This window comes from Hyperoodon ampullatus, assembly GCF_949752795.1.
Source record: "Hyperoodon ampullatus genome assembly, chromosome: X".
Lineage (NCBI taxonomy): Eukaryota > Metazoa > Chordata > Mammalia > Artiodactyla > Ziphiidae > Hyperoodon > Hyperoodon ampullatus.
Genome location: NC_136913.1, coordinates 82,979,810 through 83,006,331, shown reverse-complemented (window position 1 = coordinate 83,006,331; position 26,522 = coordinate 82,979,810). Strand labels below are relative to the sequence as shown.

The window sequence follows — 26,522 nt, the reverse complement described above, 5'->3', positions numbered from 1 at the left end:
TTTTGTTAACAACCGTCTTTTAAAAATAACAATAACATTGCACCAGCAGAAATGATTTTAGCATAACTTAGTTTGTTCTGATACTTAGGAGAGAGAAGCTATACGACAGAAATGAGGAGTTTAGCAAGAAGGGGTAATGAATTTTGGAATACTAAGGAACATGGAAGATCTGGGAGGGGGGATCACAGAAGGAGGGGTGTCATCTGAAGGGAGGGGCACCATTGTATAGAAAAGGGGTACACAAAGGGATTTGGGGAATCCCAAAGATAAAATTCACTAATTTCAAAATATTGTCAAGGGTCAGCCCGGTACCTAGAAAAGAGACAGGAAGGATCATTGTTCCTACACTATATGGTACATGACTGCTCCCAGAGTCCAGACTCATACTATTAATAAAACAGGTCATGTGAAATGTACATTAAGTCAGATTTGAAAAGGGGGAGCTACCCTGGGAACCTAACCTCCCTACATAACATGTTCCCAAAGAAACAATGTTTTCAGAGATATAAAAAAAGAAAAATGTCTTACAAACACTTTTTGGAATACAGCGTGTTCCTAGTGTCCACAGTACTAACGAATACTCACAAAGCAAAACTAAAAATGTAGAAGAGATCAAGGAAAGTTACCATTTGCAAGAAAGCAGTGGTTGTCACTAAATCACTGTGTCATCTTGATATGCTACAGCAATGTGTCAACCTTTGCTAACCTTTGATGCTTTAGATAAAAATCTCTCACACTCAAGGGACTTGGATACACCTCTGCCAAGGGATTCTTTGTTCAGTGCCTCCTCCGGGGTTAGGTTAAGGTGACGATTTGCTATTTTCTGTCTATTCCCGCTAGTCACAATTTTGTAGATTTTTTTTTTCAGCTTGCATTAGGAAAGCAGGCAGATTTTTTAATATGCTTTTTCAATCAAAACACATAGATCCAGGACATTTTTATATGCTCCTCTCGGAGTCATCCTCTCCTCTAACACAGTAGGGAGGGTCTCTGCTCCCTAACAAGCTATACCTCAGTACCTAGCAACGATGTCCCACAATCACCTAAAGTAACTGTGTCCAAAACCAAACTCATCTTCCCACCTACTTCCCTCTCTCCCTACTCCACCATGCCTGTTCTTCCTTTTCCCTTCCAGATCCTACCGCAATTCAGTCAGTCACCAAGGTTGGCAGCTTCTACATAACTAAACTTCCTCCTTTTCTCCACCAGTCTTACCCCTGTCCTAGTTCAGCAGTTCATTTCTTATCTCTACTACTGTAATAAATCCTCTGGTCTCCCAGCCTCCAATCTCACCTCTTTCCAAACATTTTTCCTCACTATTTTTTAACTTTTGGATTCAGAGTCAAAAACTCAAATGCGTACGGATTCTAAGCAGGGGATATAACTGGGTGATGCAGCTCAACCGTAGGAAAGTAAATGTCACCTAACACTAGACCCCAGGATGAAATGTGGTAAGGGTGGACTGTAGTTAATCTCGGAATACCTGGCCCATTCAAATGGGTACAGTGGACTCCTGACAGTCACATGGGAACATGGGTTCAGTATTACAAAATTACACTGATGTTTCAAGGGAAGCCAGAAATTTGGATTTAAATGTGTAAAATCCCAATTTTTAAGAGCTGGCAAAGAAATCAAATTTTCAAAACCATACTGCCAAGACTGCAAGCCAAACTAAACAAATCTGTGGGCCGGATGTGACTTGCAGGGCTGCCATTTTGCAAACTGTGCATGAGATTATTGGTTCTCCAACTTTAGGGTACAGAATCATCTGGGCAGCTTATCAGTGCAGATTCGCAGGGCCCACACCAAAAGGATTCTCATTCGGTTGGTTCACTGGGGCTCCAGAATCTATGTTTTCTAGCACGCTTTTCTGGTGGCCTTCAGGCAAGTGGTCCTAAAATCACTTTTTTCACAAATCTGTATGAAAGGGAATCTAGAGGATTAGAGGGAATAAGAATAGAAGAATGGAAACTGTATTTCTAATGCATTTAAAATACCTTAAATATTTTCATTTGCTGTCCCAGGGAAATACAACTTAGCATCATACCTGTTTCAACTTTGAACAATAGTGCTCGTTCATAAACACATTTTCAAGTAACATATGAAACCAGTTAGACTTATCAAGAAATTACTTATTTCAATGTACTGGGCATCTCTCATTAGTAGTATGGCAATGGTTATAATTGGCATTAAAATATAAAGTGGTCTTCTAAAAATATCAGGAACATTTTGTTTACTAAAAAAAATCAACTTTAAAAGTTTTATTTGGTTTTTATTATAACTTTTTTTTTTTTTTGGCTGCACCGCGTGGCATGTGGGATCTGTTTTGAATTCTGAATGCATTTTCCCCATGAGGAATGTGGGGGGAGGGAGGAAGAAGTACCTAGTGAGTCAGTTCCTAGTGTATTTCAACCCAAATTATTAATCTTTCCTGTCTCTAAATCCCAGTCATTCATATGGCACTAATCAAATACTGACATGTATACAAGTTATATTCTCCTTATAATATTGTAAGACCCTTGATAACAAGCACCTCTATTTCACAACTCTATATCTTTCAGCATTAAATAGAATATTAGGAAACTGAACTGCACTATGATATTTATCAAATAAGGGAATAATGTCTAAGGGAAAATACATCCCCCACTATTAGGCAAGGAGTGGGGAGGGGCAAGTAGCAAAGGAAAAAGTTCAGGCCTCTCACCAGCCCCTACATTTAGGCAATAAAGTCAGATGGTAGGGCGAGTGGGAGAGAGACTTGAGAAGTAAATTGTTTCCAGCACCACCACATTTATGGAGGTCACTGAGAAAGAAAGAAAACAGAGACTTAATTCCTACTCAGGATTGGGTCACCAAGTCCCAAGGCAACATCACTGGGAAGGGGAGGCAAAAAGCCAGGCAATATTTTTGGCTCTCACGTACCAGGGGAGCCCCTGCTCAAGCGCCTTTCATACGGCCATGTATTTATAACTCAGAATTCTTGTCCTCAGCTTTGGTAGCAATACTCTTCGCACTTCGAGGCTCAAAAGGGATTCTGCAAGAACCACAAATCTCTCTTGAGAAAGTTGTCTAGCAAAGGATGATTCATGTCCTACAGACCGATGTCTTTTTAGAATAATTTTGTAATGCAACAAGGAGCTTGAAAAATTTCCCAGCCTATACCTTGCAAAATAATGTTCTGTTTCTATAGCTACAAACCACTGCACAAAAAATAATAACTTGCTTTCAGTAAAACAAATGCTAGGTAACATCTCTAAACTCAAGAAAGAGAAAATAACCACAAAACATTCCATTTTGGCCTAAGTATCGATAGCTTTACCCTCAACTAAATGAAAACACTGAATAACAGTTACGTATATAACAGAAAGAGAGTTTACTTTTACTTTTAAGGGAGCAGCTAAACCTCAAAACCCTATACATATTTTTAAAATTTTATGTTCAAATCAACATAACAATTAATAAAAACAATGATAATAGATACTATTTCAGTCACATGTTACAAAACAAGTTTTGTGCAAAAACTAGATTTGAACACAGATTAACACATACTTTGATATCCTGGGTATGTGAAATCCTTTGCATATAGACAAATTTCCATTCCTCTGGCTCTTATCTCAAATTTAGTTGGGCCTCTGTAGTAATAAAAGCTTTAAATGCTGTAGTAATAAAACTAAGTTGACAGTGTCTTTTAATACAAAGCTCACCTGTTTAAGTGAATTATCCTAAGTAGGGGACTTGAGTTCAAATTATAGCCCTTAGATGACTTTGCCATAGTTGGGAGCAATGCATCTCTTCTTACACTGTCCTAGGAGATTCATAAGTGAAAATAGAAATAAACAACCAAATCATGACAAGACTTCAGTGAGGGTAATTTTACCTAGTTTTGTGCATCATAAATCTTGCATCTTCTGTGGGATTATTCTGGGGACTGTAATTCAGCCCAGAACAGAACACATCAGTCTGACAGCAGCAGCATTGTATGTAAGCTACCTGACCTTTACAGCAGTATCAATTTGCAAAAAACAAAACAAAAACAAACAAAAACAAAAAGCAAACAAAAACAAAACACTGTATACTTAGGGGCACTGATCTACAGAAGAAGGTGGGAGCGAGGGCCAATTAGGTCGCTACAAAACAGTAAGTTATCAAAGTGCCCTATTTACGGTACATGTTTAATTTCACTAGTTCAAAGCTGTCAAATAAAAGCATGCCAAAAGGTATCAGAATTAATAGATGCCTTTCTATTTATACTACAAACAGGCCAATTACCACGGAGTCTTGACAAAAGATTTTAGACTTCATGATACTTTGAATTATAAAAAGTCTAAAGGAAGGTCTGATTGTAAGGCCTATCACCTCACTTCCCTGCTTAGATACTCTTCCAGGGTTACAGAATGGGGTCCAAACTGTTTAGAGAAGCATCTGGCCTCACTGTGATGGAGCGGCTCTCTCCCTGCCCACCACTCTCACTTGTACAACTGGGTGTCCCTGGCCTAAAACTCTTAAGGCCTCAAACTTGCCCAAACTCCTTAGCTTCCTGGCAGTGGTACGTACTGTTCTCACCACAGGGAATGCCCCCTCTTCACTTTCCACCATTGTTTGTTTAAGAAGGACTCCCTGTACTTTAAGACTCTCTTCTATTGCCAACCTTTCCATGAAGTCGGCAGTACATTCTCAGCGTGTTTTGCCTGTGCAGTAGCAGTTACCACATCCCCCACCCCAACCCCGCCACCCTAGGTCTGTGTTCCTAGCAGGCCACGACTATTGATTTTAGTACCTTAATAAAGCTTAGCACAGTCCTGGGGTGGGTTTCTCCGAAACACTTATTAAATTAGATTAAGCCTTGAACAAGAATTTCAGAGCTAGAACTTTTCCACCTGAGTAGCCTGTCCAAATCCTCAGTGGTAAAACAAACCATATTCAGCTCTAAATTAGATGTCTGTGGACAACTCCCAGCCAGGTCCTCAAGCTCTATTCTTTCTCAGCTAATTTAGTCTAACAATGAAGAAATGTGTTAAGATACATTTATTAGGCTCTTAGTAAGGTTTGTGATAGGAGGAAAAATAATATATAAAAATACAAAATATGAAGTTGATTTTCATAAAGTAGAAAAATATTATAGTTCATTTCTAAATTTTAAATACAATCTGTTACTTCTGAGAAGGCAGCATGCTATCATAAAAGAGCGTGTATTTTGGAATCAGAATTAACCTCTGAGACTCATTTCCCTTCTTTGTAAAATGTGGGAAATAACTATACTTCCCATATATATTTAGGATAAAAATTAAGTCAGGTGGTAATGTAAAGCTCCCAAAACAATGCCTTGAACGCTGTAGGTGCTCAGTGAATGTTAGTTCCCTCTCTCCACCTCACTTACGAGTTGGTGAAAAAATGCGTCATATGATCATCCATATTGGGTTACAAAGCAAGTTGTCACAGCCTTCCTTCCCTCCCAGATCTTAACATTCTCAAATCAACGACTCTTAAAAATTAAAAAAAAAAAACTGCTTTTCCATAACTCTAAACGTCTGTACATGATGATCCCTCTATTGAGAATGTCCTCCCTTTTAAACTTACCAAACTATTCTTAATTCTCCAGGACTCAGATTCCAGTATGGCCTCTGCAAAGTCTCTCCCTTCCCTGCCAGGCTCAGTATGTGACATTCCCAAGAGCACTATGCCCACACCTGTGTATCATAGGACTTACTACTTGAGACTCACTTGTCCCTCTTTTCTCGCTAGGCCACAAGCTCCTCAAGAGTAAGGCCTATGTGTAGTTGTGTTTATCCCCTCAGTATGGTGCCTCATACGTAATGAGGATTTGATGTGTGGAATGGTCATACACCGTAACATCCATTTATAATGAGCACAACCGTGAACACGGCCACGCGTGTTGCAGAAAGAACTGGTTCTCTATGGGAAATTGCAAGTTGAAGGGGAAGAAGTTGACCATAACACTTTCAATCAGGCAATTAAGATTTTAAGAATTTATGAAAAAAATGGAAGGAAAGTACGTAGATTCACTGTGAAGAGAAAAAAAAAAGGATAAGAGGTCATCTCAGGCAGATGGACCAACAGAGCTAATGGCTTCACTTAAATAAATGTGCAAACATAAAAAGGAAGATAAGAAGATAAAACTAGATAACTTAACAGTAACCCTAAATATGAACATAAGCCTGGTCCTGATGAGTTGGGTGAGAAGTAGTCACTGACTTTCACTGGTGAAACAGGGAAGTTAGCCTTGATCGCAAATGCAACAGAAACCGTAAAGGTCAGTCAGTGACTAATATTATAGTAATACAGTCTGGTGGTAAGTGAGGCAAGAGTAAACTTCATTGTGAGTAAGTAAGTAAGCTTAATAAATACCGTGTGTGCGTGTGTGTGTGTGTGTGTGTGTCTGTCTGTCTGTTAAAGGGGTAGGGGTGTCAAGTTAACTTTTATTTTCCCTGCAAAGAGGAAGAATATTAAAACCACTGCCATAAAGAATTTCAGGTTTCAGATGTGTCTCAGATAAATGAATCGACAATTATATGCTGTTTTTAGTAGCAGCGCACCATAGTTAGGAGACGTCTTCCAGCACACAACGATCTAGTATTGAACTGAGAGTCAGAGTAGCTAGAAAGGCTTGGCATCAACTGCATTCAGGTAGCACTGGAAGAGGCATATGATTGCCTGGAACTGGACATGGAAAAGAGCAGAAAAATTTTTGAGGTGGGAGGCAAGGAAAGCTGTTACTTTTGGCAGTCAACCGATTCAGAGGCAGAAGTTGCCAGAGAAGACTGGACCGTGGAATCTAAACTCCGTATAGATAGATGATGACTTAAAAGTGACCAGTGTCAAAAGTTGTTGAGGTATCAAGGAATCAGCAGATGGAAAAACAGCCTTTTAAATGCATTGGGATGAGAATGAGTATTTTTCTTAGAGGTTAGAAGTGAGATAAACGATAAGAGGCATCGTTTACAGCTACGAAGTTATAAACACTCAAGCCCAGCAGATATCCAGTAATGGAAAGGAAAGAAATGAAAATAAAATTGGTGGGAGTCAATGAAATAAACGATGCTTCCTTGAAGACATCTTCCTTGAAGATCTGGCCCCGTGTCTCAATACAGAGGAAAGGACAGAACGAAGCGTAAAGAATGGCTAAGGAGCCACAAGCATTTTTCAGGCTAGGTAAACAAAAAGTCATAGGTTCCACAGCAGGGTTTCTCATCCTTGGCACTACTGACATTTTGGGTGGGATAATTCTTTGTCATGGGGGGCTGTCTTGCACACTATAGAATGTTCAGCGGCATCCCTGGCCTCTATTCACTAGATACCAGCAGCATCCTCCTCCCCTATTTGTGACAATCAAAAATGTCTGGACATTTGACAATCAAAAATTACCAAGTGTCCCCTGGGAGGTAAAACTGTACCTCACTGAGAACCACCGGTGTAAAGAAAAAGAACCTACTTTGGGGGACAGAGGAATGCTACATCCTTCCTTAAATATTCGTCCAAAACACAAAGCTCTTTGTGTTAGATGAGGTCAAAAACCAAAGAAGAACATCAGCAACCACTACCATATTTGGAGGAAACAAGAATTTGTAAGAAGAGATAGGAGGGATGTTTGAAAAACAAAATTTTTTTAAATACTCAGTCTGCTTAATTATCTGCTGCCCCAGTTATGTTTATGTCATCATGTGAGCTTAAGACAGCCTTTACCTCCTAGTTCGTACATAGTTGTATGAAAAGAATGGTACATAGTTCTATGGTACATACTGATGGTACATAGTTCCATGAAAAGAACCAACCTAGAAATTTCAGCTCATTAAGATTACTGAGCATAAGTGTGAAATAGCCTGATTCCAGGCATATACTGGTGTATTCATGATCTATTTTACTAATCACATTTTGTTTGAAGGTTCCCTTTTCCTTTGGGGAGGAATGATGGTTAAGGCTGAGGAACTAGACCACAAATCACATTATGAACTTCCATATCACTTGGCACCTAAGCCCATAGTTTAGGACTCTATTACTTGTCAACATGTTAATGCAAAAATAGTTTGTCACAACAGTTTGAGCAGCCTAATTAAAAAAGATAGCACTTGGCTGAATATGCCACACTTTTTTAGCAGCCAATCTTTAGGCAAAGCAGGAAGGAGAAGGAAGCAGCAGGAGAAGGTAGGTGGTTCTTGGCACTCCCCTCAACAAGAAACAATGCATGTCATGTACTTGTATAATAGGAGATAGCATTAGCTTTTCCAAAGCAGTTTTACTTCACACAGAATTTCACAAACAGAAGGAGAGTGGGGAGGGAAGGAGAGATAGAAACTACAAGATGAAGCAGGCAGGATGGCTTGCAAAGTAACCAGTTCAGAAACTACTCTCTCCATGGCTAACAAAAAAAAGACCAAAAAAAAAAAAAAAAAAAAAAGAGAAAGATAGAGAGAGAATCATAAGGAATATTCAACAGTAGTAAAGTACAGTAGGCCTTATGTTGAACATGACATTATTTGATAGAAGCCAGACTGGTATTTTTAAGAATTACATCCATGCATCCTTAAAATCCACAGCCTCATCACTTTCATCCTCACAGCTCTTTCCTAATAAGTGGTCACATATCTGACCCACTATTTCATGGCAGTGATTCAAAGAATCTTAACTTTTGATTATCAGTTGCACTAAAATGGATGGCCCCTGAACTATCCCTTCTAAATTAGACATAAGCATAGTGCAAATCTAGAGCAGGTCCAACGATCACCAGTCTAGAGAACCATTAGGTCTTCAGGTCAATTTAGAGCTACTCTGAAGTTTACGGTCTTAGGCAATATATGCAAAATCTTGGTTAAAAACATGGATTTTTATAGGCACACTGGTCTTGAATTCCAAATTCACCACTACATATCCTCAGGTAAGTTACTGATTGGCTCTGAGCCTTTTCTCCACACCTACAAAATAACTGTTGTGAGGATCAAATGAATTACTGTTGATGGGGGGAGGATATCCGCCATCAATACCCAAGCATCGCTGCACATTCTTGCTGGGTTTGCCAAGGCTGAAAGGCCCGACAACACTTCAGCCAGGCCATTTCCCAAGGTTGTGTTTGTAGCAAGTGACCGAGATGATGAGGTACTAATATCAATCCTCCCCAGACAAAGAGCAGGCTTGCTTCTGCTTACCATAAAAGTGGGAAGTCGGGCTTCCCTGGTGGCACAGTGGTTTAGAGTCCGCCTGCCGATGCAGAGGACATGGGTTCGTGCCCCGGTCTGGGAGGATCCCACATGACGCGGAGCCGCTGGGCCCGTGAGCCATGGCCGCTGAGCCTGCGCGTCCGGAGCTTGTGCTCCGCAATGGGAGAGGCCACAACAGTGAGAGGTCCACGTACCACAAAAAAAAAAAAAAAAAAAAAAAAGTGGGAAGTCCACCAAGCTCAGTGTTCCTCTCCTGTAATGCAACTGACTGCCTGGGTAGGCATCCGTCCTGGGCTACCTCATGGGACTTAGGACCGTAGTGAACCAGCATGTCATGCTGACATTCTGGTTACTGGTTTTGTAATGAATAAAAAAACATCTTTTGTCGCTGACCCGGGAGTCTTGAGTCCTCTGTAATCATCCGGGAAGTAGCAACAGATGGGTAAGCAGGATAAAACCCCAGACCCTGCACGGTTCTTGACAATTATTGGGTTGGCCAAAAGGTTCATTCGGTTTTTCCTATAAGATGGCACTTAGTTGTCTTTAACTTCATTCAAAATAATTGTTAGAGTGTACGTGACAGCTGTCATATCAGCATGCATTTAAAAAAAGACTTAATAAAATTGGTGAATTTTTGTGTAGCCATTTTAGTATTAAAGATGGAAGAAAAAAAGCAACATTTTCAGCATATTATGCTTTATTATTTCAAGAAAGATAAAAACACAACTGAAATGCAAAAAAACATTTATGCAGTGTATGGAGAAGGTGCTGTGAATGATCCAACATGTCAAAAGTGGTTTGCGAAGTTTCGTTCTGGAGATTTCTCACTGGACAATGCTCCATGGTCAGGTAGACCAGTTGAAGTTGATAGTGATCAAATCGAGACATTGAGAACAATCAACGTTATACCACGCGGGAGATAGCCATCATACTCAAAATATCCAAATCAGGCACTGAAAATCATTTGCACCAGCTTGCTTATGTGAATAGCTTTGATGTTTGGGTTCCACAGAAGTTAAGGAAAAAAAACCTCCTTGACCGTATTTCCTCATGCAATTCTCTACTTAAACGTAATGAAAACGTTCTGTTTTTAAAACAAATTGTGACGGGCGATGGAAAGTGGAGACTGTACAATAACGTGGAATGGAAGAGATCATGGGGCAAGCGAAATGAACCACCACCAACCACACCAAAGGCCGGTCTTCATCCAAAGAAGGTGACGTGTATATGGTGGGATTGGAAGGGAGTCCTCAATTAATGAGCTCCTTCCAGAAAACCAAACAATTAATTAGAACAAGTACTGCTCCCAATTAGACCAACTGAAAGCAGCACTTGACGAAAAGCGTCCAGAATTAGTCAAAAGAAAACACATAATCGACCATCAGAAAATGCATAATCGTCCATCAGGGTAACGCCAGACCGCATGTTTCTTTGATGACCAGGCAAAAACTGTTACAGCTTGGCTGGGAAGTTCTGATTCATCCGCCTTATTCACCAGACATTGTACCTTCGGATTTCCATTTATTTCATTCTTTACAGAATTCTCTTAAGGGAAAAAAATTTCAGTTCCCTGGAAAACTGTAAAAGGCGCCTGGGGGCTTCCCTGGTGGTGCAGTGGTTGAGAGTCTGCCTGCCGATGCAGGGGACACGGGTTTGTGCCCCGGTCCGGGAAGATCCCACATGCCGCGGAGCGGCTAGGCCTGTGAGCCATGGCCGCTGAGCCTGCAAGTCCGGAGCCTGACCACAAAAAAAAAAAAAAAAAAAAAAGCGCCTGGAACAGTTCTCTGCTCAAAAAGATAAAAAGTTTTGGGAAGATGGAATTATGAAGTTGCCTGAAAAATGGCAGAAAGTAGTGGAACAAAAGCATGAATACATTGTTCAATAAAGTTCTTGGTAAAAATGAAAAATGTGTCTTTTATTTTTACTTAAAAACTGAAGGCACTTTTTAGCCAACCCAATACATGCAAGGTACTTAGGGTAACAACTGGCACGTATGATCTTACTGGTTACTGAGAATCAGCTCTGGGCAGGCTTGAGTACTGCACTTGGTCAGTGAACCAAGGCTACCACCCAAGGATGAGGATGACCCAGAGGAGAGCCAGCAGGGCCCTGCACACAATGCATGGTTAAAACCATGTTGACGTTACCTTCACTGAACTAGGCTAACTCAGACTCCAGAAACAGGACAGTAAAGTTAACTTGTATTTTCACCCTTAGCATTCAGCCTTAAACAGTCATCTTTCATGACTGCCAACTTTTCTTCTAACTAGAACCCAGATGTCATGTATTTATGTTAGGGCAGATTCATTACAGCTCTCAATAACCTTTGACTCCCAGAATGTCAGAACTGAATAGAACCTTGAAGACTTTATTTCAACTCCCTTATTTTACAGAATAAACTGACACCCAGAGAGAAAAGAGATAAAGGACTTGCCCAGCGTTACATTTTAAGAAGTAGTTAGCTTACTCTCTATATAAACTTTTTAAATTGCCAGAAACTCTTAAAAAAATACAACTTAATAGGATCAGTTAGATATCCTATTTAGCTTATTTCAACTCTGTATAGCATGATTCTATAAAATAAGATGCACCTTGAAAACACGAAGCGGTGGTACTAAGATCAAAATGAAGTTTCTACTAGTTTATGGCAACATGGTTGATGACAGGTGTAGATAGGAAATGCTTTTAAACAAATCTTTCACATTCAGTCATTGATTTCCTATCCATTGGCCACCCTTCTGTATGTTACTGCTGATTTTGTAATGCCATAGGATACACCATTAATAATATTCGCAGAAACAAATGAAAATGATGGTGATGATCTTCAGGGTTGGAAACATGCAAGTGATAATAGATTACTTAAAGGGAGGGTTGAAAGCAGGGGTTTGTAATGTAACATTTTGATCCACAATTAGCTACAACAGAGATGGTAGAAAGAGCATGGAGCCCTGCACAATTCCTACTTTAAGGTATAGCTAATGCCTCAATTCCATTTTATACAGAGATATGGCCACTTAAAGCTTCGTATTTGGTCTCAGACCTACTCGGCTTATATAAAAATGGAGGATTTGGATCTCTCAGAAATTCACAAGACCATCTGAAAACGGTCTGATGAAGCAAGCATAGGATATATGCAGCAAGCCTGAGAATTTAGAGATCAGAGAACATGAGTTAGCCCTGCTTTAGTAAAACAAATACATGAAAAGCCAAACCACCAGCATGGATAAAATCCAGGACACTTTTATTTTTTTGCATTGTAAAATTATTCTTCCCTTTAATAGCTTGTTTAAAGACCATTAGCTACTCAACCAAAGGGGGGAAAAATGCAAGCTAATGCACTGCCAATGAAAAACAAGCTGTGAGGTCAGCCCAAGAAAAGATTATTTCTACTCACAAACGTTCTGTGTACACACTGACTCTTCTGGAACACATTGATTTTGTAATACAAGGTATTAGACTTCAGAGCATATTATTAGAGGAAATGCTTCTGCCAAATTTATTTTAACCCATCTTAACTTTCCATAAGTTCTTGCCTTGAATCGTGGGCAATGTAAGTGAAGAGAAATTGGAGTTATGACACAAACTTCAAAAAAATGCAGTCTTACCTGTACAATCTGTAACCATGCGAAGCACTGCGGGACAAGAAAGTCAAGAAAATGACTAGGAGGAGGGCAGAAAGGGAGGAGCCTTAGGTCAGAGAAAGTAATCAACGTATTGAACCTGTAGCCTAGATCTTCAAAAACACAGCCCTCTACATTTGAGGGCTGCAATCATTCACAAGCAGGTTTAGGACAACCTAGTACATACATGGACAGCTTATACTGTTTTTTCCGAATCAATGACAAATGGAAAACACCTATGGTAAATGAGACATAAGTTCTGTGCCTTGCTGAATTTCTCATCTGGTGTGAGAATAAAATCCAACTGGTCTTAACTGCAGTAGCTAGCCCGTATGACACCTCTGTGTGAACTAGGAAAAGTGGTCCCTGGAAGTCACAGTCCTGTGGCTAGGCAAATGATTTGATAAGTGATGTGACCTCTATGGTTTCACACCCATGAGCGGGGCCCAACCATACACAGCGGCCCTGGTCTCGATTACACGTTTAAGTTCAAAATGTCAGTGTGCAGTCTACACAAGGTCTTGCTTTCTCCACATAGAATCTTCCTTAAGCAGCTTCAGCCAGCATAATATGCTATTAAGCCTTTGAGTGATTGATCTCGAAGCACATAAAACACCACCTCCAGAGTTGTCCCTCCCTCGACCAAAACGAAAGGTGAAAAACACCACCTGTCCAGCCCCAACAATGATCACTCATCTCCTGTTTTGAGGAAAAATCTCCCACCTGATTGGGTCAGTAAATGGTTAGCTTAGAAGTTGCAGGTTGGAGATGGGTTGCCAGCCTAAAGCTACCTGAGTCCGCAAAGCTCAAGAAATTATATGCCTATTGCCACACAGCACAATAACAGCACTAAATTGCTGTCCAGAAAGTAGTGGTTACACAATTTCTTTAGTAAATCTGTGTGGAGTGTAGGCCTTTTGCCCAAGTCGATTTCTCACACTTACCCACTCTACCCATCCCCAGCTCTATCACCTCATTAGTGTAGCCTGGTTTTTCAGTTTTAACCCCACAAATGTCTAAATAAGGAAACTTAATAGTTCAGACTTCTTTGTAAAGCTTTGCTCACCCAATTATCCACATGCGGCAACTTAGAGTGTATTAAAAAGGCTAAAAAAACAAAGACACTTCAAGTACCAAATTGGCCTGTGTATGGAAATTGAAACTAGAGCTAGTAACATAAACTTAGTTATATGCGTGTGTGTATCAAAGAGTTACATGAACCCTTTATTGACAGAGCTCAAGAAGACGGTCCTTTGCCCAACTGTCTACAATTTCCCTGGGAGGGAAATTCTTGCATATAACCCCACTCCACAAATTGCAAAATGAAGAATGAGTGATTACCCAATTAGTGAGTGGAGCCAAAAGTCTTAATTTGGTCTCTTTTCTCAACACATAGTAGCTGTTCTAAGGAGCCTCGCCACACTTGTACAGTCAAACTTTCCAGATAGTTCTACAGAATTAAAGACACAAGTGAACTTAACTGGAGCTGATACTTTATGATAGCACTTTATGTGGAGCAACTTTGAACGACATTTTACCATTAATTTAAAGCTGTATTTGTTTAAAGAGCTCGATGACATGTACATTAATTAGGCACACATGAGATTAAAAATCTGTTTTTTGAGGCAACTGGGTATATTTGATTATGAACTGAGTGTTAGATGATACCAAGGAATATGTTAATTTTTAAAGATGTGACAAAGTCAGTAATTTTTATAGAGATGCACACTGAAGTATGCAGGAGTAAAATGACAATATCTGGGATTTGCATTAAAGTACTTTAGCATGGAAAAAAATAAAGGATGGATGAAGCAAATGTTGAAAATCAAAATAACTACTATACATAGTTAATGGTATAATACCCAATGGTGGTTCATTATACTATCCTCTCTACTTTTTAGTATGTTGAAATTTTTCATACCTTTTATTAAAAAAGCCTTATTAACTAGCCCATATTATAACTAAAGTGAAAACTCTATTTTAGCCCTTTTATTGATACTTTTAGCTAGGGGAAAGACCAACAAATTAAAGGTAGAGAAAAATTCCTCATAATTTTGAGCAGATCTTTACAAAAGCATGTGGATATCTATCACAGAAGAACAAATAGAGTTGTTTTTTTTTTTTAAGGATTTTACCCAAAATCTTTTCTCCCTTGGATGAACACCAGAAGTGCCAGGTGATTGAATCAATAGCGTTTGTGAAATCATTCATTCCTAATGAAGTCGAGATTCCTACCTAGGCCTGCCTGAATAGCCAGCTGAGAAACTTCTCACTTGCACTAGGCACCATGACATAGAGCCCTAGCAGACGGAGAGACTGGAGGCCGATTTGCTGTTCTGTATCTGGTAGCAATGTAGCTGACTCTCGCTAAAGCAATACAGCAAAACCTTCATTAAACCAAAGCCTGTGTAAGTGGTGATTACACTGTGTAATCTTACTGTGTAAGTAAGAGTTTGCTTTCTACATTATTTCATGAGAAAGGCACCAATACCCTTTTCCCCAGGCCACCTCACATAAAGCAAGCAAGGATCAGGATTCAGCTGAACGTCTGTTCAAGCTACAGCCCAAGTAAATCATTTAGACTGAAATGGATTCAGCCTGATCAGGTAAACAAGTTTTAAATTAGTGTGAATTGATTTCTTTCTACTACATTCATAATAAATAGCTACGTGAAAATGTATCTCAGCCTCCCTTTACATGCATCATTTTTGAGCTGTCTTCCACTTGAGTATCTTCTACAAGATGCCCACTTGGATATCAAGTATATAACTGTATTTCAAGTCATCTGTCCATCATCTTAGTTTCTTCAGTCATGAGTCAAAAGAAAATATCAAACAGCCAAAACCTGACAGAAGGAATTGGTCTCTTCTGCATGGCAGATGGAATATAGGACCAGGAGAAAGTTGGGTCTTCAATAATCATCCCTATGGTGCTACTGATATCCAGTGCTATTTAGTCAAATGTGCTGATTCATGTAAATTAGCATATATTATGTACGTACTATTTTCAGAGCATCCTGTTATTTACAGTGTTCTTTGAGACCAGGTTGGAAAAGAATATAATTTTACTTCAATGACATGTTGCTACTGCCAGAGCTCTTGACACTCAGAGTGAAATCTAGGTGGATTACAATGATAATTGTTCCAAAAAGGAACAAGAAAAGAGATTGAATAATTTTTCACTTTCAGAGTGCCTGAAGCATAATGACTCAGTGCTATAGCTAACTTTGACAAGAGAACTGAGAAACTTTTAAACTTATCTCTAGGTCAGACTCCTTAACACATCAGTGACTCAGTTTTCTTATTTGTACAACAGCAGTAAGCTGCCTGACAAGACAGAATTGTCATAGGTATCTAGTGAAGCTTTCTTAACAGAAATTTTAAATGCCTCAAATTGATACATGGAAAGAAAAGGATAGCCTGATTCTTTTTTAAAAAAATTAGAGTGAAAAATAAAAGCTAAACTCACATCTTGTATTCATTAAACAGAAAGAATTATTAGCAGAAGGACAGAATGTATAATCTTTCAAATGGACAAATGGAATTGGAGAGAGAATAAGCAATCAATCAGCACACAGCCATATTATGGCACTTCATACAATAATAATCTTAGAACTATCAAATTGCAAGAAAGCCATTAAACTATCCAACCACAATACATTTGATTCAGGTAATGTAAGGGGTTAACAATAATGCTCTATATTTGCATAGCAATATAGAATTTCCTATATGCTTTCTCATTCATTACTGTGTTTTATCTAAACCACCTTGTAAAGCAAATCAGGAAAGCATTTATCGCTGACTGGCAGATGTTAATCAAGGGCTCAAACCTCTGGTATTAAACGGCTCATCAGAGATCACAAGCAACTAAAAGATAGAATAAATACTGGAACGCAGGTCCTTTGGTCCTCCATTCAGTATTCTTTAGCCAATAATCTGATATCTCCTATTAATACCAATAAAATGTTACTTCGGTCATCATCAGTTGTTTTTTTTTAAATTTTTCTGGGAGTATAGTTGATTTACAAGGTTGTGTTAGTTTCTGCTGTACAGCAAAGTGAATCAGTTATACATATACATATATCCACTCTTTTTTAGATTCTTGTCCCATATAGGTCATTACAGAGTATTGAGAAGAGTTCCCTGTGCTATACAGTAGGTTCTTATTAGTTATCTATTTTATATATAATACTCTGTATATGTTAATCTCTATCTCCCAATTTATCCCACCTTCCCACACTTCCCCCTTTCTCCTATGGTAACCGTAAGTTTGTTTTCTACATCTCTGACTCTATTTCTGTTTTGTAAATACGTTCATTTGTACCATTTTTTTTTTTTTTTTTGATACTGGTTCCTCACATGGAAGTTCAGGCTGTGACATCACAAGAACCCAACCAAACAAACGAGGCAGTAAGGGATGAGATCGTCCAGGCAAGAAGTTTCTCAACTTTCAAAATTAGAGAAAGGACACAGAAGAATGTACAGATAGGTTCATTTGATGGAGCATATATTCTAAGAGAAAAAATGGCACATTTCTTTTTCAAAAAGCCTCTTTTCAACAATTTACACTCTCAAAATTTCTGGCCTATAGGGAAAGAATTCCCAGCTAATAATCATTTGTTGAGTAGCTCTGCACACCAGCACTGGTCTGCAAGGTTTTCAAGAATAGGCATAAAGCAGGACCCTTGCCCAGAAGCACTTTAAAATCTTTTGGAGGTATGAGATCAGCATATAACATTCAGACCCACGATAGGAATTCAGAATAAGGAAGAGCCTTCAGTAAGCTGAAGTTTAATGGAAGAATGAGAGAATTATGAGGCACCAGCTGGACTGTGAGAGGCGGGTTAGATTTATAAAGGAGAAATATGGCGGACATTTCCCAACTTGGTGAAGATGTTCAAGGTGGGTAGCAGGAAGGAGAGGCAACGAATCAGCAGAAGGAAACTGAGATGTAGAGAAATATGCCAAGTAAATGGATGAGCTAGGAAATGGATGAGTGGATGCACTGCAATTGGAATCCAGGTCTCTAACCCTAAACATCAAACTCTTATGCCATTCTGCTCCTCCTAACTGGTCTTCCTGCCTCCATTCTGGCATCCCTGTCCAAGAAATTCTCCACCGTATTAAGTTTCTTTCTGAAACACAATTCTGATCAGCTCAGTCTCCTCCTTAACATTTCTTCAATGACTTAGTATGGCTTTCAGAAAGAAGCTGAAACTCTAACGTGGCATACAAATACCCATCATGACCTGGACTCAGTCTCTTTTCTAACAGGTCTACCATATGGAACCTTTGTTTCAGCCACTACCATCTATCCACAGTTTCTTTACTGGACATGCTACCATGTCTCTCTACCTTTGTATTCATTGTTCTTTCACCCTTAAGTGCCTTTCCCTCCCCTTCTTCAATTAATGCCTTATTCTTCAAGCCTTGGTGCAAATGTCACCTACTATGGTAAGCCTTTCCTTACCACACTCAAGCATCCAATTAGATTCAGATGCCTCTCCACATTTCTATTATCACCCTGCTAATACATATTCCCATTGTTCCTTATCACACCACTCTATAGTCATTAATTAACTTCCCTGTCTCCCTCACTAGACAATGGCACTTTGTATCACCAATCTTCAGAATAATGCCTAGAATGTAGTACGTGCTCAGTAAGTGTTTGTGTCATACAGGAACACACTGTGCTCAGCCTTTATCAATTAAAATCAAAACATGATTTATCCAACTAAAAAGAAATAACCAAATACTCAGGAAGTTATGTAAGAACCAGAACATCAACTTCTGTTATTTCAAGTTACTAACGTGACTCTACTATCTAAACAACCAAAGGCTTCAGGAATTATACAGAAACACAAAGTCAAAATGCAAAAACATCAAAGAATGTTAAGCCACTCTACACCATGGTATGTGTGTGAGGACTGCTGGTTCTACCTTAACACTAGCCTCTCTAATGGTTAAGTCACTGCCTTAAAAACGTGGGGTTTAGGATGTCCCCTTCATGACACTTCTAGAGCTCTCTGTACTACTTGAGTTGACAAAATACATTCCATGGTTGACATCAAATTACTAATTAAGATTCATGCTGTTTGATGACATGCTACAATCTGGGCCTAACCAGATAGTTACATAAAATACAAAGCTCTACTACTAAGGCATTATCCAAACTGTAATGAGTCCAAAACAAAGTTGCCTTCATTAAAAAGAACCAAAATAAAAGGGTCATTATGAGGATGCACAGATGAAGAAAATGGAAGTAAGCTTTGTCAAATTGATTTAATTAATCTCAAGCAGAAGTCATTAAGAGTCCTGAAATGTCGCTCTGAAAAAATTCTAATACCCATCAAAAGGTTGAGGATATAAATGAAAGTAGATCCTCTCTATAGAAAACATGCCTTCCTTCTCCAGTTTCCCAGAACAATGAGAAACTAAATGAAAACAACTGAATCACAAGCCTTATACTGTACACATCCACTATACCACAGCTATCAATTTAAATTTTCTATGCAGTAAAAACTTTCATTTTAGCTAATACTATATAGTTGTGTGTAATTAACCGCTTACTCCCAGACGCAGTATCTTCAATATCTACCACTCATGTGGTCAGTGTTATTGCCCTTCTCCCTTGTCGGTGACCTCCTCCTCTCCCCAGTCTCTTCAAGTGGAATCAACTGGCATTTCCTTTACTCTCTCTCTGGTAACCCAAAAGTTCTTATTCTTCTATAGGAGACATATGCCTTTGAGAAACTGATGAAAACTATGAGGCCCAGAAAACTGAAGGTACCTACATACACTCAAATTTTTTCATATGATTTCAGTTTAAGAGCCCTTATCCCCCATAATCACCTACACAAATAATTTCTACTACCATATGGCTCTCTTTTACAATCCCCCACAACTCCTTTACACACACACACACACACACACACACACACACAAACACAATTAAGGACTACTACAGTGGTTAACAACATAATACTCAAAATAATAAAATTTAGTCTAGGTAAAGCTTTATTCTACCAGCAGTATTTTAAGAATCCCAGATGAACTCCTCTCTACATGGCCTTAGAACATGTTGAGCACTTCAATAAGATAACTCAAAATAAGGAGTAAGGCATTTCCTTTAAAAGTTTTCCAAGTCTTATTATTTGGTCAACTTTCTTGCCTTAAAATGTGCTGAAATGTCTTCCTAAATTTATGTTTATAAACTCTGACATATCTGCTTGTAAAATCATGTAAGGCTCAAAAATTATTTTGAGTACAAAAGCAAGTTCCCATTGATATTCACAAACTCTTGGATTCAAATACTTGTTCTACTATATCAAGCTATACTCAACACCAAATAGTGTTAGCTAGGAACTGAAAGTGATACCATCTCATAACTATCTAGTTACCTTGTCAAAGCATAAAAGATGAAGCAGGACAAATGACCAAAAGGATGGGAAGAATAGAATCAAGGCGTTGTTACTAACAGACAGAGATAAGTGCTTTTCCTTGAGCTCACACATCCTAAAAGTGGAAGGCTCTTGCTAGATGTACCAAACTCTTTGCGGAAACTATCAGCTCGCTTTTACTTTTGCTTAAACTTTTAATCACTGTTTAAACCAGTTCTGTACTGGATCCAAAAAGAAAAAAGAAAGAAAGAAAGAAACATGATCACTCTTTTACCGCAAACTGATAAAATTTCAACATCAGGATTTTTAAATACATTAAACTTTGGTAATACACTCACAAAACTTTTCTAAGTTTTATAATAGGGGCACCCATTAATCCCATTAACCCCCTGCCAGTATAGACAATTCACAAAGAGCTTGTGACTCAGTTCCTTCACTTGTAAATACCTGGGGGGGGGGGGATAAGAGGACACATCAAGTAATTCTTAATTTGCCTCAAGTTAGGGTGGAATTAATGAGAATTTAGACTGGTTGTTTTATTCTACCCCACTATGTCCCTTTCCACATAATGGAAGGCTATTACATATTTCCTGTAACGATAACACTTTGGTCACTGTTTTCCAGTCTGGACAGTTCATAATTGAAAGGCAAACAGCAGGCAAGGGAGAGAAGCACAACAGGTACATACCAAATGGCCAGATACCCTAAGAAAAGGCTATAGTTATACGTCACTGCCTCCTTCCTTATTATAACCAAGTTGCTGGTTAAAACAGAAAACTAGATATGCAACATGGGGCTTGTGCTCCAGACCTAAACGAAGAACCTTCAGACAGAAGGAGTATTTGCTGAATTTGTGCTGGAAAACCATATCCCCTCTGCCACCCAAATTAGAAAGTTTATTGATAAACGTCTGCCTAATATTTGCCAGGGTTGGCAAAAATAGTCTGGCCAATATACGGTAAGAATTTGACCTGTTTTTAAGTTTCACTATTATTAAACCATTTTCCTATAAGCTGAAGGCGGAAAAAAAAAAAAAAAAAAGAGGAACCGTTTTAACTGATGAGTTGAAGACACTCCAGTATTTCTCAATCTAATACCAGGCCCCATAGATTTCATTCCTCTGCACATGAAGTCAGGGGCAGGAAATGGACTGCTCCCCACGGGGGCACACACTCTCAGGACGGGGAGATTTGTGCGGTCTGCCTACTGCTTTTGAGCGTTCTTAATCAACTAACTGGAAGTACTGGACGACTCTGACGATTACACACACGACAGTTGGTGGTACCTCACCCAGCCTCTAACTCCCACGCTCCCCCCACTCTTCCAAAGAAATGTTTCTTGGAAGAGCACATGGAGAGGCAAGGGGGAAAAAATCATGTAGGCGCCTCTTCCTTAGATATCTGGTCAAGTAGAAAGACTGGGGGCCTACGTTGTGTGTTTTTTGTTGTTGTTTTGGGGATTTTTTGTTCGGTTGGTTAACTGGTAGTTCTGGGGGGTTTTTTTTGTAAGTCTGTGGGTGGGCTCCCAAGTAGTGGGACTGAAAAAAAGAGCTAGGTTCCCCTGCCCGAACCCTAAGCTTTAAGAGGCAAAAACCCAGCAATTGACAAGGGTGGGAGGGGAATGGAATCGCGCAAAGAAGGTTCGCGCCCACAAGTTAGACAAACAACAGCCCCTACCCGGTACTCGGGGTCTCCCCAAGTTGGGGTGGGGCCTTTCTCCTTCCCGCACCGCCTCCCGGGCTGCCAAGAGGGAGAAAGGGGTTAAGTGGAGAAGGGGGTGCTCTTCCGCCCCCACGCCGTCTCCGCGCCTCGGCGTGGCCGCTGCTTTAGCGGCTCCCGGAGTTGCACAGCGAGGTCGCGGTCACCCTTGGGAGGGGGCCCCGGGTCCCCCCGTGTTCAACGGCAGGAGGATCCCGGGGCTCTCGCTGTCCCCAAGGCCGGCGGGGGCTGCGGGAGCACTCACCAATTTAGGTTTGTTTTTCGTTTCCTCTTCGTTGGCGGCCCGGTTCCCCGCGCTCCGCTTGTTGCTTCGGCCCCCACCGGGTTCCTCGCCGCAGCCTCCGGAGCCCGACGCCGCCGCCGCCCCGGGCTGCTCCATCTTTCTCCGGCCCTGTCACCTGTGCCCTGGAACCCCACCTCTTCTCCACTGAGGAAGCCCCTCGGGGCGGTCCCGCTGCCCCGCGTGGATTCGGCAGCACCTCCTCCTGCGAGGGGGAGAGAGTGGGTCTGCCGAGTTCACGTCCCCGGGGCTCCCGACGCGACAAGCCGTTGCCACTACTCCGCGCTGGGGCAAGCCCTGCCCCCGAGAGGCTGCAATTACCACGGTCGCCGCCGCCGCCGCCCTCAGGGTGGTGTTTAGGGTGGAGGGAAAGTAGGTGCCTATCTCTTTAAGAGGGCCTCCGCACACGTGATTCATCAAAGTGCCCGCAGTCCGCCGCCCGGGCGCGGAAAGCTGCTTCCTACTCCTGCTGCCGAGCCGGCCGGGCTACTGAGCATGCCCGGCGCGGCGACAGCTGCCAAACTAAAGGACTTTAAGCTGCGGTTAAGCACTGATTTCCCTTCCTAGGGGCCTAGCGTGAAATGGGAGGGAACTAGCCAAGAGAGAGGAGGTGTAGCCCATTTTAGAGATGGGGACAGTGAGGCCCGGCAGGATTCACGTGTGAGTTTCACCTGAGTCTCCGCTTCCACTCGTGTAGGCCAGAGCACCTTTCCCGGCTGGCCGAGGCCTCGCCGGGGGTGTGGTTGTGCTCCACTCCGTGGGAGGGGTTGACTGGCAAGGCAACTAGCATCCTGTAGGAAAATCGCCACGGGGAGCGCTGATTAATTGCCTAGACAGACTGTACGGGTGAAACTGGAAGGAGTGGGTGCTTCCTGTTGCCATGATTGCGTTGCCACCAAAGAAATACAGTAGTTCCTTTATTCCCAGGCTGCCAGGTAGTAGAAGCAGCAGGCGCCCACTGCTTAATCCCGAGGGGGTGTAAGGCTCTTTAGCCAAAGCACCTATGGAGAGCTAACAATTGGATTGAGGGCTATTTTCAGTTTCCTGAGCTACTTTAGGTTTATAGTTGTTGTGGGGAGCGAATAAGATCATGGGTGTCAAAGCTTTGTTAAAAATGTAAATCTCTAGACAAATGCTAGGTGATTTGGTGCAGCAGCAGCAACAGGGCACCACTGGTATTCGTAATCTTTCCTCCTGCAGTTGTCAGGAAGAGGCCCACGCCGCTTTAAAAATAAAGTTCACATTGAGAACATTAGCGGGGCCGGGCAGAACTTGAATGAACCACCATCCTACAATCTAGAGAAGCTACCTGAAGTGTACATTTAGATCCCAGGTCTATAAACATGCTCATGTGCCTGTTATTCAGATATCTTCAGGCTATGACCCTTTTGCCCTTCTCCCCTTCAACCTAAATTCTGCTATGCTGAAGCTAATATGTTTATGAACATATTTTTTGAGAGTGCATTAGGATAAATTTGACCATGCTGTAGGTGTGACTGTGATGAGGCAATTAACTTGGAAAGTAGAATAAAAAGAATGTTAGACATCTGAAAGCAGTCCTAATCCTGGCTTTGCCATTGTCATTAACTTTCTTTTTAATCGTGCAGGTGGTAAACTACCCAAGGACAGCAGAGAAGAGGGAATACATGCTCCCAGACAGGGTGGGCAAGGAGCCCTAAGGTAACTTTGCTTTGTTGAAGTTCCTGTTTGACTTAAAATTTGATGTATATTCTGAATTTAACTCACTACACACACACGCACACACACACACACACACACACACACTCACGTGTGATTTGAATTACTTAAATGCCCCCCCCTCCTGAAAAATGGCATAGAAGTGGTCGCTGCAGTAAGATGTGACCTGGTTATCCACTGCTTTCACGTAATTCCTGTTTGAGAGATGTGGATGTGCGCCATAGCTGAGTATCCCCCAAGCTCAAATGTTGCTTAATAATCTGCCCAGTAGATCTTTATTGAGATCCTTAGAGTATACCAGGTGATATCCAGAGTGCTGTGGGTTAAGAGGATGAAGCTCACAGTCCTGCCCTTTAGAACCTCCTAGTCTACTGGGAGAGGCCGGTTGTTAATGACTGCACTTCACTGCAACACATAGGAACAGGGAGCCCACAGAGCACATGAGGGGGGTCACCACCGGAGTGCCAGAGACTCTAGGACACCTTACCAAAGAGGATGATGTTTGAGCTGAGTCTTAAGGGTCTGACTGAAGACACTAAGTATTTGTTGACAGCCTACTAAGTGTTAGATACCCTGCTAGGCATTGAGGGTCCAGTGGTGAACAAGACGGATGTGGCTTGCTCTTGTGGAACTTTCTGGCTATCGGGAAGGATATTAAACAAAAAAGTATTGAGCAATTACAAGGCAAAAAAGGAGAGTGAAGAGCATCCCAGGCAAAGGAAATGACCATAGCATGTGCAGAGACTCTGTGGTTAAGAAATCGGAGGTGACGGATAGGGGCTGCTCTTGGCAAGAGAAGCAGAACAGATGAGCAGCTTCCAGATCATGAAGGTCCCCACTTGTAGATCTCATTGGTCTGGTTTTAAAAGCGGTGAAGGCGTTGTAATACAAGTGACTTCTGTTTTGAGTGTGTGAATATTTGAAAATGGATCAACATTGTTTTGAGTGTAAGGCTGGGTTTCACCATCCTCAGGCCAGGTGAAGCTACATTTGAAGTCAAATGAGAGGTACATGTAAAAGATGCATAATCTGTACTGCAAAAAGTGAGAAAGTTTGTCCCTGAGATGGCTTACATTTGACTTTATTGTGGTTATCTCAGCCCCATCTTAATTCTGGCTGTTTTCTTTTCAGCATTTTGTTCCAGTTAATGTAAACAGTCATTACAAACCAACCAACCAACCTCCTTCCTTCAAATATCAGGGCCTCTCTTGGAAGCTAACACACAAAAGGAGCCACTGGTTCCCTGCAAGGACACTTTGTCCACTGATTATGAACCAGGCACCTCACCAAGTGCAGTCCTAGGGCTGATCCCACTACATTTCTTTATCTTTACCTTCCTGGGACACACAAATAGGCAGGTGGATGGAGAGACATCTTTTCTCTGATGCTGCAGAAAGAAGAAGGCTACTACCATCAGTTGGGACTTCAAAAGTGTGTGTTAGACCCGCTGACCTTGTAGTCTCTCCCTCTGGCCTCTCATGAGCTTAGCACCCGGTTAACATTAAAAGCCAGCCCTGGGAAAAAAGAAAGATAAAAGGCTGCTAGGCTCTCTCTTCAAACTGATTTAGAGCCATCCATTACCCCAGAGGTTTCTTTTTATTTTTTCAATTGGGGTATAGTTGTTTTACTATGTTGTGCTAGTTTCTACTGTACAGCTAAGTGAAGCAGAGTTCCCTGTGCTATACAGCAGGTTCTCATTATTTATTTATTTTATACATATTAGTATGTATATGTTAGTCACAATCTCCCAGTTCATCCTGATGATCCTTACTAGTATCACTCTGGCTTTCTGTGTCTCCCTTCTGTTACGTGTTCTCATCTAAACAATCTGGGCCATTAATAGAGAAATTAAAGCCAACATGGATTAGACAAAAGTAAGAAATAACCACCTCCAAGGTTATGGAAAAATATTTATGAATTAAAGGTTGCCTGAGAATAAACAAGTATTTATTAGCACATACTACATGGGCAACACCAAACTAGATGTTGTGTGAATAAAAAAGTACCAGATGTTCTGCTCTAAAGGCATATATGTCTTCCTGAAGAATCTCCTGTTCTGCAAAATTGCACACTAAAGATAACAGGGCTTCTGGGGAAACGTGGTTAGGGAAGGTCACTTAAACCCAATGCAAATTTGTAATCAGAGCACTAATGTAAACAATAACCATCCTAATAAAAACACTCAGGAGGTTGAATCTCCACTGGCATCTGCACCCAGCATCACAGCCATCAATGCTTGGTAGACTTCACGCTTCCTCTTTCCCCAATGTGAATCCTCAAGGGCATTTACTTTCAATAGATGCCATTTTCATCAGAATTAAAAATGTAATTGAGGAGTAACCAACTTTTTAGAATCACACGGTAAAAGGTCTTCACAGCTTCATTATCAGTACTCACAGCTTCACCAGCTAGTTTAATGTGATGGGAAATTTAGAGGTTGTTGAAATCACTAAACCAGTCACAAAAAAAGGGGCAGTTCTGTGCAGGATTCTTCTTTTTTTCTGAAAGTCTTCATATTGTGAAGGCTTCTCTTTAATTGTGAGAAAGCTGGCTCCTGATCACGTCAAAACTTAAAGTGCTAAAACACTTCACACGTGAACCAGCTGGCCTTCCACCTAATTTTAATGACCCCATTCT

General features: G+C 40.8%; 1 protein-coding gene across 1 annotated transcript in view; it reads right to left on the bottom strand.

Moving 5' to 3' along the window:
- The window catches only part of DIAPH2 (diaphanous related formin 2), a gene marked incomplete at its 5' end in the record, with an annotated part of 895,530 nt that extends 873,244 nt beyond the window's left edge, over positions 1-22,286 (bottom strand). The window contains one exon of the mRNA XM_079728322.1: positions 22,152-22,286. Coding sequence (XP_079584448.1) covers positions 22,152-22,286 — 135 coding nt within the window. The remainder of the gene's footprint in view (positions 1-22,151) is intronic.
- Between the last annotated feature and the right edge of the window lie 4,236 nt (positions 22,287-26,522).